Raw genomic sequence first — 18,107 nt, forward strand, 5'->3', positions numbered from 1 at the left:
TGTACACTGGCTTACCTACTAGACTACTGTAACTTTAAAGTTTAATGATTGTGTATGAATGCTGCCTGTGGATGTGGGAACGGTTAAGGGTGAGTGTGTGTGTGTGTGTGTGTGTGTGTGCAGTAGACAGTGTGTGTGTGAGATATAACGCAATGGCACCCATGTTTTGTTCTCCTAACCCCCTAATGACCCTTAAAAAGCCTTAAGTGTTTGGTCCTTGGACTTTCCTTTGAAAATGAGCATGGTTTAATGAAAACCCCAAATAAGAAGGAAGAGGCAATGGTAAGGATCCACAGAAACAGCAATTTTATTTTGCTTTTCTTTTTTTTTTTTTGACTTTTTACTTTAATGAAGTTTTGTTGAATAGGCAGAGCAATTCCTTAGATATTCTTTATTATGTAAAGTGAGGAAAATGAGTAATATTTTGTAATTATATATTTTTAGCAATGTGTAGTTTTTTGAGCTGTAACAATTTTTTTTCTTCTCCCTCCCCTCCCCACAATCTTTCAAAGCTTCAGTTTGCAGTTGTGACTATTTATAATACTTGATTTGCTTGTTATTTAAAATTTTATTTTTTTTCTTTATTTCTTGTACTGTTGCTGTGAAATGGAAGAAGGTCCACGAGCCTTTCTTTTGTGTCATTCTGTACGACAGATAAGAGGCAAGAGCGTGAGAGTTGTGCTACTCTTTTTGTAATATTGTAATAATAAAATAAAGTTCTAATTTATGCTTTGAACTCAGTTCGCTTGAACATTAATTTGTCTAAATTAACAGCAGGCAGCCTAGCTCTTGTCATCCTCTGTGACAGTTCAGGTAGCTACACACACACACACACACACACACACACACACACACACACACACACACACACATTTGTCTCTCTCATAATCAGCCCTAGAAGCGACTCGGTGTTTCTAAAGGCTTGTCTAAGCCACATTTGTAACTGTGACAGGTAGAGCCAAAGGTGGTGATTGCTACACCAATTGCTGCCGCTTCATGCCATTTATCCAGGCCGGAACAGGAAGTGGAGTAGACAAAGCAAGCTGTGAAATCTGTGGGACTGATCTGGTCGCAGTAGATTTAGCTTGTCTGGCTGTGATGAAAATGGGCCTAGTATAAAGGGCACACAGTGGGAGGGAAGGATCAGCACCTTGGTGAGTGGCATTACTCCACGAAGGTTTTCGAGCGATACCAGAGGTGCCAGCAGGTTATGGCCTTTGAGCAGAGGATGTGCATCCAGTTGACGTGCAGGAGCAGCATGTAGAAGAAGCCGCTGGATTAAATGTTCTGCTTTAAAGGTTTGCTTTAAAATTTCTTTGCTATTTGCACAACACTGCCTGGCGTTCAATACTGATAAATATTGCTGTTTTACACTGTTGTCAGTCAAACCCAAAGTGTCCACAAGGTTTTCTTGGGAAGGTTACACTGGGGTATCAATCAGTCAGTAAAGTAGATTATCCATGTCTGTTAAAATTATTGGGCAAGTAAAACAGCCAGTCAGGCTGAGTAGCCAGAGAGCAGCTCTCTGTTAGACCGGTGTCATCTCTGTGGACTGGTACGCCTGCCACCGCCTACTGCCATCCATGAATAAGCCTCTCCAGCTCCTCCCTGTGGGTAAAGCAGGAAAATGTTAGTGGACTCGAATTACTTTCCTCCCTCACACAAATCCATGAATTCATGTTTCCGCACCTCTTTGTTGGCTCCTAGGCGGGGTTTCAGTGCCTGGCTGCTGGACACGCTCCCAACAGCCGGGATCCTCATCGATTTTGACCAGGTTGCTGTTCCATTTGTTCCAGTTGACTTCCTCCACTCTGAGGAGACAAGAGGACACATGCTCCAATTACTGTCTGCCGTGTGACACATCAATCAGCTGTCAACAAAATTAGCGAACAACATGGTGTACTGTGCATCAATCGATTATGCTCACACAGCCGCGTCTTGGATGAACTCTTCAATGCTAAACCTTTGTTTCTCCTTTGTTACTGTGCCTTGATGAAGTTGGCCTTTATCAGCCTTTATTGTGAGCAGCAGAGTGGTGATCAGTTTCATGCAAGGGATTTTATACTCCTTGATATGAAGAATCTTAATATGAAAACCTGGCCAATAAAGTCAGATAATAAGTCTAATATTAGACCTCATACATCATCCTTCCTGTCACCAGGAAACCCACTACAAACCCACAAAGACTGACACACATGCAGAGGTTCAATTTAGCACAGCTGAACACAAATAATATAGCCAATACTGAAACGTAACCAAATGTATGACTAATAACTCTAATAATTATGTATTCAATACCCAAACGCGTTCTTTTCTCCTGTCTTTATACATGTCTGGATTTATCTGCAAGCGAGTTCAAGCCGCAGCTCACTAACAGCCAGTTTTCTAGATTTTGTTTTTCTGCAGCCACAGAAGCCAACTAGTGCTAATGCACGTTGTAGTGATCAAACTAACAAATTTAGTAAAGTAAATGCAACATTTGAACATCATGTCAGCTGAAATAATTCAAAGTTAGACTAAGTTAGATTATAGTCATTATTTATGTCAGGCATTTTTAGTCTTTCTTGGACAAGGACAATTGTAAAGCAGGGGAAAAGCAAGAATGACACAGGACATGCAGACCCATGTAGTAGTGTTTTTTTTTTTGTTTTTTTTTTACATTTTAAGAGAAAAAGCTTTGACCCAACAGGGCCTCCATAACTTGTGAGGCTGCATTTGGCATCATAGTGCTTTGTGCTAAATTATCCATGTTCAGCTGGTTTAGTATGTTGGTGTGCAATAAATGCAAAGTGCAGATGAGGCTGATTGGAACAACAATAATTGACAAATAACTTGTTACCCCTGAAAACTACTAGGAAAAACCACTGAAGCTCTTTTCTGAGCTGAGTGGTATCTGTCATATTTCACCTTATTGAACAAAATGACTGCGTGTGCATCAGAAGCTAGTGAAGGTGGTCTCTGCCTGTTCAGCTATTCTTGGAAAAACCCAAAAACTGTTCTAATGGTTATCAAACCGCGTCTTGATAACACCTCCTTAACGACGAGGTGTTGCAACCCGTCGTTAAGTAAACATAAATGCAGAATGAAACATTTGATTTTGTAATACTGCTAGATGAAAACTAAAGGAACTTCCTGTATTATAATCGTGTGCAGCTCTATATTTTCACTCTTGGACTTCATTAGAGTAACTTTGCATGACTCACAGTTAAAAAAAAAAAATTCTTCTGGACTGATGCTCCTAATAAAAGAAAGGCTTTAACAGCAGATGGGTGTGGCCACTGGGCTCACTGATGTGCCTGAGACAGCCTTATTAACCCTGTAACACCAAATGTATCATATTTGACACGTGAGCTTTTGATATCTATATAAGTGTGTCTTCTCTTCCCCGCCCCCCCCCCCCAAAAAATAAAATAAAATAAATAAATAAATATAACTATAAACTATAAATCTTTCTTTATTTGAAACTTTTTGCCATGTTTAAACTAGGAATGTACAAGAGCTGCAGCCTTCAGGAAGCTGGGACTTCAATCAACAGATTTCCAACCCTGCCCTATGCCAATATGTCATTGGAAAAAATGAGGCCTCTATCTCCAGTAGGGGTTAAGGTAAGGGCGTAGCATTCAAGAAGGAAGAAGCTTCATGTTGATCTTTGTGGTATCTATTAATGTCTGCTTGCTAACATGTTGTCTTTGTCAACAAAACTGACAGAAACATTAGATGGTATTGGTTAAAAGCTTAGATTTCATTAAAAAAAAGCTATGAAGATGCTAAACCACAAATGTCAACCCTATGTTGGAGCTAGAATGTCCAGGGCATTTGCAGCCCTTTGAAAATGTGTGACTAACCACTGTGCTGTCACTGAACTGAATAGAAGCCAACCTGAAACACCGTCGGCGGTCCTTTCCGGTAGCAGTGTTGAGATTTTTCTCCACCCCACAGCGAAAATAACCCTTCAGGCAACAGGGCAGTCTCCTCTCCATGTCCAGGATAGTGATAGCCCTCTGAAAGCAGTCACATCATTTAAATCACGCATACTTCACTTATATACTCACATCAGCTCTGAACACTCTGACCTGTAGCTTCCAGATGCTGGTGGTCTCATTGGTGAGCTTCTCCACAGTGCGGTTCATGAGCGCGATGAGCATGTTGAGCAGCAGGATGTAGGTAAGTATGATATAGAAGATGAGGAGCACATAGAAGACGTCTATGTACTTGTAATTCTGGATGAACTCCATGTCGCCCATGCCAATGGTGAACTTGAAGAGCTGCAGGGTAGTGTAGGAGATGTTTGAGAAGGTGGGTTTGACACAATCCTCCTCAAGACCAACAAGGAGAAAACGAGGTGATTTAGTGGTGTTTGTTGTATTCAGCTCTTTATCAGGAGACTTGTCCGCTGTAGGGTCTTTGAGCAGGGTGACCACCGCTGTGATAGGAAGCAGGTTACAGCAGGTTAAGCAGGTCTGATCAGGGTACACAAGCTGCAGATTCTGTCCCAAAATACTCTTTTTGTAAAAGAGTATTTTGTATGTAAAACTTTTTAAATGGAATCAAAAAATGCAGATGTTTTTGTGCAAACCTTTCTCCTTTTTAGAGAGGGTATAATACCTGCTGAAAATCCAAAGAGGAAGACGATGTAGACAAACAGGAAGCGCAGGATGTCACTGAGGATCATCTGCAAACAAGGAGACAGAGAGCCTCAGTGATGGGATCAGTTGCTACTATCTTCTCTGTGGAACTGCGTGACATGCGAGGGCTACCTTTTGTATCATGACACTATAGATGCCCATGTGCTCGTTGCCCCTGGAGAAGTAGAGTATGTTCACCCAGCTGAGAGCAAGACACAACACCAGGAAGCTGAGGTACTCATCCCTCCCAAACAGGTGGAGCCCAGTGGAGATCAGGAAGAGGACACCCTGCAAAAGACTATCAGCGGCAGCACTGTAATAACTATTAACATGACTGCTGAGGAGTTTTACTGTGCTGTACATCTTCCACAAACCATTTATTTGCAAAGTGTTGTGGAAAAACCTATTTTTTCCCAAAAGAAGCACAATGCCTATAGAAAGTATATAACCAACTTACCAATGTTTGGACACAAACATGCTTTTTATTTATTTTTACGACTTTCTACATTGTGGATACAAACTGAATACATCAAATCTATGAAGTAAGATATATGAAATTATGTAGCAAAGAAAAAATTTATGAATAACTCTAAATATGTCTTATCTTTTAGATTCCCCAAAGTAGCCACCTTTGCTTTGGCGACAGCACTGCAAACCTTCAATCATTCTGGAAAATTACAAAAACTTTGTGTCCCCAAGTGCATTCGCAAAAACCATCAAGTGCTATGACGAAACTGGCTCACATGAGGACCACCCCAGGAAAGGAAGACCAAGAGTCACCTCTGCTGCTGAGGATAAATTCATCCAAATCACCAGCCTCAGAAATCGCAAGTTAACCGATTAGAGCAGATTAGAGGTCAAATAGCTGCTAAGAAACGCCTACTAGGGAAAAGCAACAAGCAGAAGAGATTTGTTTAAACCAAGAAACACAAAGAATGGACATTAGACCGTTGAAAATCTGTGCTTTGGTCTGATGAGTCCAAATTAGAGATCTTTGGTTCCACCCGTCGTGTCTTTGTGCGACGCAGAAAAGGTGAACGGATGGTCTCTACATACATGGTTCCCACTGTGAAGCATGGAGGAGGAGGTGTTTTGGTGTCGGAGTGCATCCACAGCATCCTGCAGCAACATGCCATCCCATCCGGGTTTGTGTTTAGCTGGAGCATCATTTATTTATCAATAGGACAATGACCCCAAACACACCTCCAGGCTTTGTAAGGCCTATTTGACCAAGAAGGAGAGTGATGGAGTGCTGCACCAGATTGCCTGGCCTCCACAGTCACCTAACCTAAACCAAATTGAGATGGTTTGGGATGAGATTTGACCGCAGAGTGAAGGCAAAAGGCCCAACAAGTGCTCAGCATCTCTGGGAACTCCTTCAAGACTGTTTGAAAACCATTTCAGGCGACTACCTCATGAAGATCACTGAGAGAATGCCAAGAGTGTGCAAAGCAGTAATCATAGCAAAGGGTGGCTATTTTGAAGAATCTAAAATATAAAACATGTTTTGAGGTATTTGACACTTTTTTGTTTACTACATAATTCCATATGTGTTCATTCACAGTTTTGATGCCTTCAGTAAGAATCTACAATGTAAATAGAAAAACACATTAAATGAGAAGGTGTGTCCAAACTTTTGACATCATTAAATCACAACAACTGCTGCAGTCAATTGAAACTATTAAAAGGAAATGTTAGTAGTAAAGGGGCTTCAGCTGATTGCTGCACGAATGCAAGTTGCGACTCTGTATCAGGAATAATACTGCATTATAAAGAGGTGAGAAAACTCCACAAGGTAACTTTAATTTTGAGCATGCCTGCTACTTACAAAAGAATCTCATAATATCCGTCAACCAGCAGGGTCTCCAGCTTTGGTCGTTTCCTCATCATATCTATAATCTAGGAATTCAGATGAGGTAATCAGTCATGTTACTGGACTACAACTTCCACTAGGTGGTGATATAAGAAAGTAGATGTACACAAACACAAAGTTAACTACATACCCCTATGAGAAAGAAGTAGCAGTTCGCAACTGCTGTCAGCAGCCAAGCTAAAATGTACAGGTGATCATCAGTCTTGAGGTTAATGTGAAGCATTGGCTGTGGGGCACAGAGAGAACATCATCCACATTAACACAGGCCTGTCTGTGATGCTTGCGCAGCTCACCTCTTTTGTGTCAGTCAGCTTACCATGCTTTCTTTCTTATAGTAGGCTAGGAGAGTAAAGATGATCAAGTACACAAGGTAGGACAGGAAGTTGAAGAAAAACATTCCACTGGCAAACCTATTCCACTTTTCCTCAAGCAGTTGGATCAGAGGCTCCGTCTCGAGCATCTCGTGACGGTTCTGAGAGGAGAAAGGAAGGGATGCACATTTGAGAACCGAACAGCATGCAACTACTGCTCTGACTGGTGTCACGATGCTGGAACTCACAGGGATGTCGCTGCCGTAGATCAGTATCTTCAGCACTGAGTTCTCCTCATATGAGTCCACGGAGGCCAGGTCGTACAGGGAGCAGTGGACGGGCCCATAAACCCACTCGGTGAATTTACGGGACAAGTGTTTGGTTCCAGTCTCTTGGAACTCTCGTCTTAAGATGTGTGAGAACAGCTGTAGACAAGTAAAAAGGAAAGCTAGAACAAAGAGAGTCTGTGAAGGTCTGATCTATTTCTGAAAACCCAGAAACCCACAGATCCCACCAAAACGTATAGTTTCTGCCCTGTCAGTAGTAAAGGAGCTCTGCACTTCATTCTCACTGTTGCTTTTCTCACTTGGTAGTACTCTTAATGTCAAACTGCAGTGTTTTACCCCAGTCTTGCCAGTGTGGGCAGCCATTTTGAGAGGTGTCAGGCCCTTCTTGTTCTCAATGTTTTCCAGCTGCACCTTGGGATACAGTCTCGCTGTGATCTTTAGGATACGGTCGTACATGCTGACTATGAATTCTGTGTTGCACTTGGAGTTGTCAGCCACCATCACAAGGGCATGCAGGACCGTGTTGCCTTGAGAATCTACCATCTTAGCATCTGCTCGCTGGTATTCATTGTCCATTAAGAAGTCTACCACGTCGGGCTGGTTGGTGCAGGCTGCCAGAGACAGGGGCAGCTCACCTGCAGACAAAGATTTGATGATATTTTAAAGTTTTATTTCAGCCTTACTTATTTTTTTTGAATCAAAATCAGGGTGTTGAAAGTGGAAGTGAAACACTAAATGTTTAAAGGCTACACCATGGAGCCCTGCCCTCAACAACTGACACAGATGTAACTGGATTTAAAAAATAAGTGCTTAAAGGCTTTAAAACATGTTTTGCGCCATCTTCTTTCAGTACAGAACATTACATCAAATTGTAAATGGCCTGTATTTGTATAGCGCTTTGCTAGTCCCTAAGGACCAATAAGCGCTTTACACATCCAGTCATTCACACACTGGTGATAGGAAGCTACATTGTAGCCACAGCCACCCTGGGGCGTACTGACAGAGGCGAGGCTGCCAGACACTGGCGCCACCGGGCCCTCTGACCACCACCAGTAGGCAACGGGTGAAGTGTCTTGCCCAAGGACACAACGACTAAGACTGTCCAAGCCAGGGCTCGAACCGGCAACCTTCTGATTACAAGACAAACTCCCAACTCTTGAGCCACGATCACATCACTGGGTTGAAAATTAAAAATCAGTCAAAAGGGACTATTTTTTTGCTGGTCCATTCTATGTCTAGTCAATCCAAACCATTAAAGAGCAAGCTGACAAATTCATGCTATCAGTACTGAACAGTACAGTACTGTGCAAAAGTATTACAGCTATTGTATTATAGGCATTGACCATTGCTCATTCAACCATTAAAAAGGATACCCAAGTCAAGGAACGAACCAGTGTTGTGTCTGCACATACCAGACAACAATGAACCGATTTGAAATTGTATCTTTAAGCACTTTGTCACTTAGTCTGCTGCAAAAAGAGATGTTTTGTTCTAATTTCTTTAGTTAAATCTATGAAAAATGCCAAAAACAACAGTTTGACAGACATGAAATAATATTTTTGCACCAACAAGGTGATTCCCAAAGAGCTATTATCGAAGAACTTGGCATATGTCGACATGGTGTGCAAAGTGTCCTTAAAAAGTTTGAAGAAACTGGATAGGTGGAGAACAAAAGAACTGGCAGGCCTAAAAAAAGACTATCTGCAACAGATGAACAATATCTGAAAGAAAGAAATGGCACTGAGGTGTTACTGAGGAGTTCAAGAGACAGGTACAACAAATAGTGTCTACACCCATCTGTAAAGGACGGTGGAGGCTCTATCATGGGTTGTGGCTGTATTTTAACCAGAGGTGTTGGGGATCTTGTCAAAATTTGGTAAATTGTAAATTACTGTAACTATTTCCCACTTTCCTAACAAAATGTTAAGAAAAGACGGTTAGCTCAATTCAATTCAATTCAATTCAATTTTATTTATATAGCGCCAAATCACAACATAAGTCGCCTCAAGGCGCTTCATAGATACAGAGAAAAACCCAACAATCATATGACCCCCTATGAGCAGCACTTTGGCAACAGTGGGAAGGAAAAACTCCCTTTTAACAGGAAGAAACCTCCAGCAGAACCAGGCTCAGGGAGGGGCGGCCATCTGCTGCGACCGGTTGGGGTGAGAGAAGGAAGACAGGATAAAAGACATGCTGTGGAAGAGAGACAGAGGTTAATAACAGATATGATTCAATGCAGAGAGGTCTGTTAATACATAGTGAGCGAGAAAGGTGACTGGAAAGGAAAAACTCAATGCATCATGGGAATCCCCCGGCAGCCTATGTCTATTGCAGCATAACTAAGGGAGGATTCAGGGTCACCTGGTCCAGCCCTAACTATATGCTTTAGCAAAAAGGAAAGTTTTAAGCCTAATCTTGAAAGTAGAGATAGTGTCTATCTCCTAAATCCAAACTGGAAGCTGGTTCCACAGAAGAGGGGCCTGAAAACTGAAGGCTCTCCCTCCCATTCTACTTTTAAATACTCAAGACTTGCACTGTAATAAATTTTGCCAGCTGTTGCAGTTCATCGCTTGGTTTTTGAGGTTCACCGAGCAGCTGAGGAAACATTTTTTTGTAACTTGCATTATATTGTGACAACTAGTTTTGAATCCAGTCATGGTTTCCTCTATGATTTAGGGACTACACACGAAGCTATCAGTGGGGGAAAGATTCCTGCATTACTCGTATTGTCCATTTTTATCTCTATCTTCCCTCTGAAGCTAGAGATGCAAATGCAAAACTGGAAAAATTTATTTTCGGGATCCTTAAGCAAAGGATGAGACTGTTGGTAGCAAGAGTGTTCTGTTTTTCTTTGTGGTGTGTTTGCAGTTAAATTTCCATTGACCAATGATGTTTGAGCAAGCTTTTGTTGCTCATGCAGAAAAAAATTCTGTCCAGGCAGCAACAGAAAAACACACATATGGTGAAACCGCCTTGAAACCATCAGCTAATATAAGTCGTTGATTTAGCCATTAACTAGATTTAAAAAAAAAAAAAATCAGCATTTGTAAAAACTATCTGGCCGAAAGAAGAGCAAGTTTGACCCAAATAATCTTTTTGTTAAACTGGTAATAGAGGAAGATGAGTTACAGAGAGATAATTAATTGATTATAAATTGTGAAATTTATGGCCAACATGAAGATCATATTTACTTAATATTCCAGGTATTCTGTACATTTGAAACAATTATTTTATGTTTGATTAAAGAGTATACTGTTACACGCCAAAGAAAAATGTATCATATGTGACTTTTAAGGCTTTAATAAGTACCAGAGGTTATGTAACAGTATGTAGATAGGGATACTAATATAGTTGGTGTCATAGTTAAAGGGAACCCGAGGAAACCTTTACTTATCTTGAGTTCGCTCTTGTTTCTCATTCGAGATTCAAAGCTGTACTGGTCTTTTAATGTACTCACATGTAATTCAGAATTCTGCATTTTGCAAAAGAATAAGAAACTTGGAAAGGTAGTAGCATGTCCAAAAATAGGACAATCTTTCCCTTTGAACAACTTGCACATTGTTCCTCTATACATATTTGAGTATTAAGTATTGATCGAGGAAACTGGGCCATCATATTGTTCCTTCAAAAAAAAAAAAAATCACACTTCTGCTCTGATTCTAAAAACTACAAAAATAACTGGCTGACTCACTGCGTCGGCATATGATCTTTGCATGAGGAAACTCCTCTCTGCAGCAGCATGTGCTCACCAAAGTAGAAGTAGGGACCCTTGTGTGGTTGGAAGAATTTCCCGCAAGCTCTGACGTGGACGTCTGCACCTTTGCTGACCAGCAGCTTCACATAAAAAATACTTCTCCTCTCGATGGCTATATGCAGAGCTGTCTGGCCTGCAAGAAAATGAGTCTTATTTAAACATGTCCACTGCATTACTGGAAGAAAATACTGGAATACGGATATCGTGACAAGGTTAAAAGAGTTCAAATAAATCTCCCGGACACAGAAAATCTGTTACCTTTGTAGTAGTTGTTGGTGTAGGCTGCGTTCACAAACTCCTTAACATCACCCATCTTCTCTGAAATGTCAATCAACATTTCGACGGTCTCATTCCTGCCATCTTTGAGGTGCAGCAGAGCTTTCATTAAGGGCGTTTTACCGTAGGACCGATCTGTGGATGTAAACACAAATCCATGTGGTTAACACATAGGTCAGCATGTTCTACTTTAGTTGCAGCTGTTGCATTACCGGTCCTCCAACACTCACACAAAGAGTCAGAGAGTTTCTTCATATTTTGGCGCAAGTACTCTTGAAGGCCATCTAGTTTGCTGATATCTCTGCTGGCCACTGCTTCAAACAGTCTGTCACGGTTATACGTCTTGCTGTCTCTCCTGTTATCATGCTGATCCACACCTCGAATCCCTCTATACAAAAAACCAAAAAAGTGTAACAGTTGGGTTGCTGAGGGTTATTAAATCAGCACTTTGGGGCTTGAAAATACCCAGCACCAATCCTATAATGAGTGTTATATTGAGGCAAACTTCATTTTATCACTGCATGGAGAGGCTCACTTGTCAAAGTTGAAATTGAATCTGATCTGAGGTTTCGTCTTCTCCATTTCTTCCTGGTAATCAGTGTCCATAGGTGTCTTGGGGTCCTCCGGGCTCAACCTCAAAGCCAGACCATCTTTCTTAGTCATCTTTTGGCGCGACCTCTCCTCCTCTGTCCTGTCGTCTGTCTCCAGAGTGAAACCAAACATCTCAGATTTCTTCATTTTTCACCCTTTCCTCCAGTGATCTGCATGGAAATACGACACAGTTATACATAATCCAGAAGTGACAGAGGTGCTGCAAGGAGTTTTCAATACAAAGTGTAGAGATTTTTTTCAAGACACTGTTACTGTTTCACTGCTAATACCTAATAACTAAGACACTCAGTAACTACCATTTTACTGGTGCTTTTTTTAAATTTTATTTTCATTTAAATTGTAGTTAACCGGGTTTATGAGCTTTAAGGAGACTAAGTTTGGTAGTGGTTGTATGTGTGTCATGTCAAAATTTAACCTCTGACCTCACTTTTACATTTAACCCCAAATGCATTACAGATTTAAAGAAAGTAATGTCAAGAGAAAGAGCATGAGCTGCTAGTCAGTTATTTACGTCTAGTTACAAGTTGTAAAAATCAATATTATAACAAACCTATTATCCGTTAGCTTCTCCTACACAAGTTTGGTATTTTGTTTACAAAGTACCAGTTTGGTATTTTGTAAACAAAATAACAAAATACAAATTTTTGTATTTTGTTTACAAAATTTTGTTTACAAAACACCAAACTATACCAAATTATTCCCTTAAAAGTGTCTTGGCTGTCTTGGTGGAGGTTTGTTCTCTCTGGGTGCTTCTTGTTGAAAAAATCTACTAAAAGCAACTAATCGAGTCCTATTTAGCCTGCAGAAATTTGAAACATGAGAAAAAGGGCAATAAAATCACTGTACACCCAAATCTGTGTCCACAGTAAGTCATCTACAACAATTGGAGGAATCAAAGTAAAGATTTAAGTTAAACCATATAAAACTATGTCATTACACTGCTTGGATTGAATTGGTTACAAACACAGCCATGAGCCACTGTAAATAATTCAGGTCAGAGCGTGTAGCGTGGCTGCATCAGCAGAATCGGAAACATGTTTACCACAGGGGCTTATCTAATCCGTCTTAAATGGCACGAGCATAGCTTTCAGACATGTGATGTTTCCTCAACCAGTGACTAACAAAGGAGTTTTTATTTAAAACACTTCCTTGACAACAGTAGAAACACAGCACTCGATCTTCTTGCTGCTTGCTGCTTTGTGACATGACCAATTGGTTTACAGTGTGGTTACACATTCACAGTCTAAAAGGATTCCAAGTTCAGCTGATAGTAAACAGACACTATGCCCCGATGTTAAAGAAAGATGCGTTAAGGGCCATGAGACCGTACAGAAATCTTCTGTGGCTTCTTGTTCCTCTTTTTGAGTCAGAAAATGGGGAATTACTGATTCAGTGGAAACTGTGTTATACCCCATGGACATCATGGGAGGAACACAGCAAAAAAAACAACAACGGACTAAAAACCGAGAATAAGAACATCTGTTGTGGTAAAAAAAACATTTTGCTGAACATCATGTAAAAGATGAATTAAATAGATGCTTTCAATCGCACAACTGAAACGGTAGTATTTTAAAGAAAGAAATGCTAAGCTTGCATGTCTATAAATGTTTTCATTGTAAAACTGCTTGTACAGGAACCTCTCCGACATCATGTGATTATGTCCTGGTGTATTATTTATGACTTATTGATCCATGATGCTCAGTAATGTGAGCCATGTATGTTTTTTTTAATGCTGCACAAACATGTCTCTACAATAATAAAGATAATCTGCTCTGTATTCTCACTGAGGCGCAATCTAAACTGTGAAAAACATCCCTTTAACTGCATACATGCCATCCATATACCGAAGCAGTGCAACATGCCACGGCAGTAGCACATTCTTCATGAACTAAAGCATTTTTTTTATAAAGTGGCAATCAAAGCAGTAACAAACGAGCTGACTCACCAGACTTCAATCTTCGTCGTCTGTACTGTTTCCTTTGTTTAAAAAGTTTTGAAAAAAATCTGATGTTAATGTCAAAACCACTGAGGTATTGACACACCCTCAGAGACATGGGCGTGTGAATACTGTTGTGTCTCTGAAGATGCCTGCTTAGCATTAAGAGAAATGAAATAGTAGGACCAAGGCAGAGGGAAATATGATAACCTGCCCTTGAGAAAATTAGAGCACTTTACTCTGGGCTTGAGTGCTTAAAAGGATGCTGTACTGACCATTACTGGACATGACAAAATACCACAGAGAATGCAGTGTATTTTCTGACCTAACACAACAGAGCTTGGCTTTTTTTGATGACTTCAGGAAAGAGGAGCTACAGAGCAGATTGCAGTGTTAAAACAACAGTTAAAATCTTTTATTATCTTTGAATTTATACAAACTAAATAATCCACTGAAGCACTTAGCTGAACAAAAAAGCAGGCATGAAGCAGAAGAGCACTGGCGTGTTGTCCACAGAAAATCCACAGAAAATGAAAGCAGAAGTTTCAAAAAGGAGAAACTTACCCTGAAGAATCAAATTGAAGATTTTGGTCGTAAGTCTTCTGGGGTTTTTTTTTTTTAGTCCATAAAGCTGCTCAAGAGTTTCCTGTACGTCTTACAAGCCTCTTCATGTTCTCAATGTGATGTACTTGTGCGTTTTATTTAGTGCTGCTCTGGTCCTGTGACTAAATGTGTGGTTGCGGAGCATCTGCCTACCAGCGTGAGCTGTAGCTGCAGAGCTCGCATGAGACAACTTCCTTTTTTTACTTTTGAAAAGGATGCATGAGATTGTTATCGTTTGCATATGATGGCATAACCAAAACCGTCACGTGAACCCCAAAAAAACTTCTCTGTGATCTTGATCCCATTTGTATCTGAGCTTTTCATTCTCAAAGGAGCCTTGATTAAATACAAAACAGAAATGTGCACAAAGCTAAAACTCTCTTTATTAGCCCGTCTGAGCTCACGCAGGCAGAAAAACACATTCAACGACAGTCAGGCACAAATTCAGTTATTAACACCGGTTTATTTCTAGTAGCATCACTATCACTGTGGCTTAATGCAGCATAATGAGTGAGTGAACACACTTATAACGCAGTGGACTGTGACGTCTATATGTGCCTGTGGAAAAAAAACTGTGTTTATGTGATTATAGTAAAATATGAAGCTATAGACTTGACAAACAGGTTTTCTCTTTAACTGGTTGATGACTTTTAATCTTCATAATCATAATCGTATCTCCTTAAACCAAATGACAACAAGTATGAAAAGGAATATTAAAAAAACAAACAAAGGACATCCATGAACTTTTTGAGTAGAACATATACTAAGTTAAAGGTCAAATTAAGGTTGAATGTCAGAAGAGGTGAATAAAGAGCAGTAAACATCAGAAAGAAGATTTCCCATGGCTCTTACAGGTCAGTTAAAGGATGCTGCGATGACCCCCCCAAGGCAGTAGGTGCTTTGTTACTCTAGCTTATAAAGTCTTATAAAGACCAGAGCAATCTGGCTTTGGGAGATTCTGACATGTAGTAAATAAAAAGTTATGTTACTGTTTTGCTGAAAGTTATGGTCACTGAGCTGTCCTCGGCTTGTGATTCATGTGGCTTTGAGCTTGGCTGGGCCTGTGCCTGGTGTGTTTAAGTCTGTATAAGGTGCAGCTGCTGTTCTGTCCCTGATGGAATGTGGATTCTCTCTGGTCTGTTGGGGAGGGTTTTTTTTAGTGTTTTGTCAAAAAAGGTTGTCTTGGAGGCACATCCAAGGTTGCAGGTGTCATTGACGGTTCTAGCTGCTTCACTAGGCTCAAGGGTTTCAGCGCTTACGTTCCCGCCACAATTATCATAAAGGTGATACAGATTGTTCAGCCCTCAAACTTTTCATCACATCTGTTTACTCAAATTTTGAAACGAGTCTGAGTAAGGCATAATCACATTCAGAGCCACTTTATTGGTTCCATCAAACTTTGAAAACACTGCTGTGGGGGTAATGTGAATTAGGCCAGGTTTGGGAAAGACCCATGGCTGTTTGTTGCTGGCTGCCAGGGATGTAATTCAACTCATTACTGGGTTTAGTCTAAATGAGATGGTATTTGGTCACACGGTTTGCTTCGGGATTCTGTGGTACAGCCTGAACCCCATTGAGATAGTGAATCCGGTTCTGGATTATAGAAATGAAGCATCTTAATTATCCAAAAGCCAAACTGCAGCAGTTCGGTCCAGGTGAGCAGGTTTTAGCTCTGATGCCATTTGGTGGTGTCTCATTTCAGGGCACTTTATGGTCCCTTTGCCATTCAAGTTCAGAGTAGAACTATTTGTTTTTTAAATTCATTTTTGTCATATTAATCTGCTTAAACCCCATTACATCAGGGTGTCCCAGCCCTGTAAAACTGGGGAAGACATACCACAGCACAGTGGGAAGCATGGATTCACTGGCACATGAGGGTGATGGGGTAAACCCATCCAGTGAAAGCCTGCCGAGGAAGGACCCTCTGTAAATTGGAAGCCCGTTCACGTCTGTCATCATGAATGATTATTCGTTTGTCAGACTCAAACACACCTAACAGAGCATGGTATTGATGTGGGTGACGCACAACTGATTCACTGGCGTTTTAAGACTTTCTGGGAAAGAAAAGAGAAGGTGATGGAGAAGGAAATTCAGTATATGTTCAATTATAGTATTGTGAACCTTCATCTTCAAGCTGGGCTTCTCCCTGTTTGTTGGTGGATACAGCCAACAACTCCCGGGTTCTGTACCAATCACTGAAAAGTGGGTTGACTAAACCAGATGCTTATCCTCTACCATGGATGGAAGACTGCGTGAACAGGGTGGGTTCAGCTCAGTTTGTCAGTAAACTTGATGTACTGAACAGTTCCTAGCAAGTTCCCCTAACGGAGCAAGTGACACATCAGTCTTTATCACTCATTCAATTTCCTGCACTCATTCTGTTGTCCAAATGCACTGGCTTTTTTGTTTTTGCAATCATATGGCTCAGACATCCATCACATCAGGGATCTTATGGGGTTTTTATGTATATACATTTTTTTTTTTTTGCTTTATTAGACAGATGCAGTGAAGATTGATGGGAAAAAGAGAGAGAGAAATGTGGCAAAGAGCTGCAGGTCAAATTCGAACCTGGCCAGGCCACTCTCAGCCACACGCCATATGGTTGCCTGCTCATCCAACTGAGATAAACCAGCACCCAGTGATTTGATGTTTTGTGGTGCTTTGTCAAGAGCAACTTATTCTTGAGACTATACTCAGTTTTCTGGTAGCTTTCCAGCTCCTTCATTTTTTACAGCCTACTGTTCAAGTGCCTATTCCAAGCACCAGGTTTCCTGAGTTAGAGAGTGGAGTTAGCACTGACTGGGGAGGCTGTTGCAGTAAACTTGGTGAACATGATACAACAGAGTGTGGTTGAAAATGAGACATTGTAACTGAGTAAAACTTTTATATGCAGTAGTGTAAATGGGGGGGAAAGCAATGATTTGGATTCAGCTGGTGTCCAGGAAGAGTGTGACAACCCCCAGCCACTAGGTGTCTCTGCTATGGTTATAGTGCTGTTACTTGTAGAAGTAACTGGCTGCATGAGCTACACTTGGGCCCAATTAGTTAAAAGATTCATTACTAGTTACTACCTCCGTTTTGAGCCTGTGAGCCAAGCTGTGACAGTGCGATTAAAAAAGAAAAATAAGGCTCAGTGGGAGTTGACGGGCACTGTGAGAGTCTACACTGAAACAAACACTCAAGTCTCTCATCATTCTCAAGAATGAAAAAAGGTGCTAAAAATGAAACCATTCCATTGGATTCCTGCTATTATGACACTGGTTGATTCTAAACCAAGCGTGGATCACCCTGGTAATCTGCGCTTCATGATCAGACTGAATTCTGATCAATCAGTGTTTTGAAATACTTAACCCACAAACACACAAAGATTCGACCTGTTTCAATCAGGCAGCTGAAAAGGAAACACCCATCCCACAGGAAACTACAAATGAATCTGTCCCAGACACCTAAAATGAAGGCACCTCAACATGCTGTTTTCTGCTTCAGTGTTGACATGTTGATTGCATCTTCATCTCAGGGAACATAAATCATGCAGAAGCTTTAAAGCATTCCAACTCACTGTGATTTCTCTCCATGTCATTATTTAATTTCAGACACCTACAGTTAACAAGTTTGAATTTGTTGCCTCTATCATTTAATGCATCTGTCTGGTGCTGCATTAAGCAGCTGTAAAGCTAAGTGACAGAGGCCTGACTTTTTTCCTGAGGAATGAAGAGCAGCTAGGTCTAGGAAAAAGATGCCGTCCTTTGATTGTGACTTACACTGTAACAAAATCCAACCCCAAATATCAGAAATGCCCAGTATATTGATGAGAGCTGTTCAGTCAC

The 18,107-nt window shown here is 40.8% G+C and overlaps 1 protein-coding gene across 2 annotated transcripts; it reads right to left on the reverse strand.

Annotated features, from left to right (window-relative positions):
* Positions 1–316: 316 nt before the first annotated feature.
* trpv1 (transient receptor potential cation channel, subfamily V, member 1) lies at positions 317–18,089 on the reverse strand. 2 transcript variants are annotated; one of them, XM_085420065.1, is made up of 16 exons: positions 14,242–18,089; positions 11,665–11,890; positions 11,360–11,517; positions 11,112–11,264; positions 10,849–10,986; positions 7,433–7,731; positions 7,058–7,234; positions 6,815–6,970; positions 6,629–6,724; positions 6,454–6,524; positions 4,758–4,923; positions 4,606–4,672; positions 4,074–4,423; positions 3,880–4,001; positions 1,690–1,811; positions 317–1,608 (listed from the first exon to the last, which is right to left on the reverse strand). In XM_085420065.1, exons 2-16 carry the CDS (start codon positions 11,865–11,867, stop codon positions 1,529–1,531), a joined length of 2,358 nt encoding a protein of 785 aa, XP_085276191.1. In that variant the 5' UTR covers positions 11,868–11,890; positions 14,242–18,089; the 3' UTR covers positions 317–1,528. The 2 variants fall into 2 exon arrangements, with proteins under 2 accessions (XP_085276191.1, XP_085276192.1); XM_085420066.1 differs by lacking the exon at positions 14,242–18,089 and adding an exon at positions 13,687–14,149.
* Positions 18,090–18,107: the final 18 nt, after the last annotated feature.

The sequence above is a fragment of the Rhamphochromis longiceps genome, linkage group LG10, assembly GCF_057381845.1.
Source record: "Rhamphochromis longiceps isolate RC_006_pf linkage group LG10, R_longiceps_female_GT1.1, whole genome shotgun sequence".
In the NCBI taxonomy this organism is placed as follows: Eukaryota; Metazoa; Chordata; class Actinopteri; order Cichliformes; family Cichlidae; genus Rhamphochromis; species Rhamphochromis longiceps.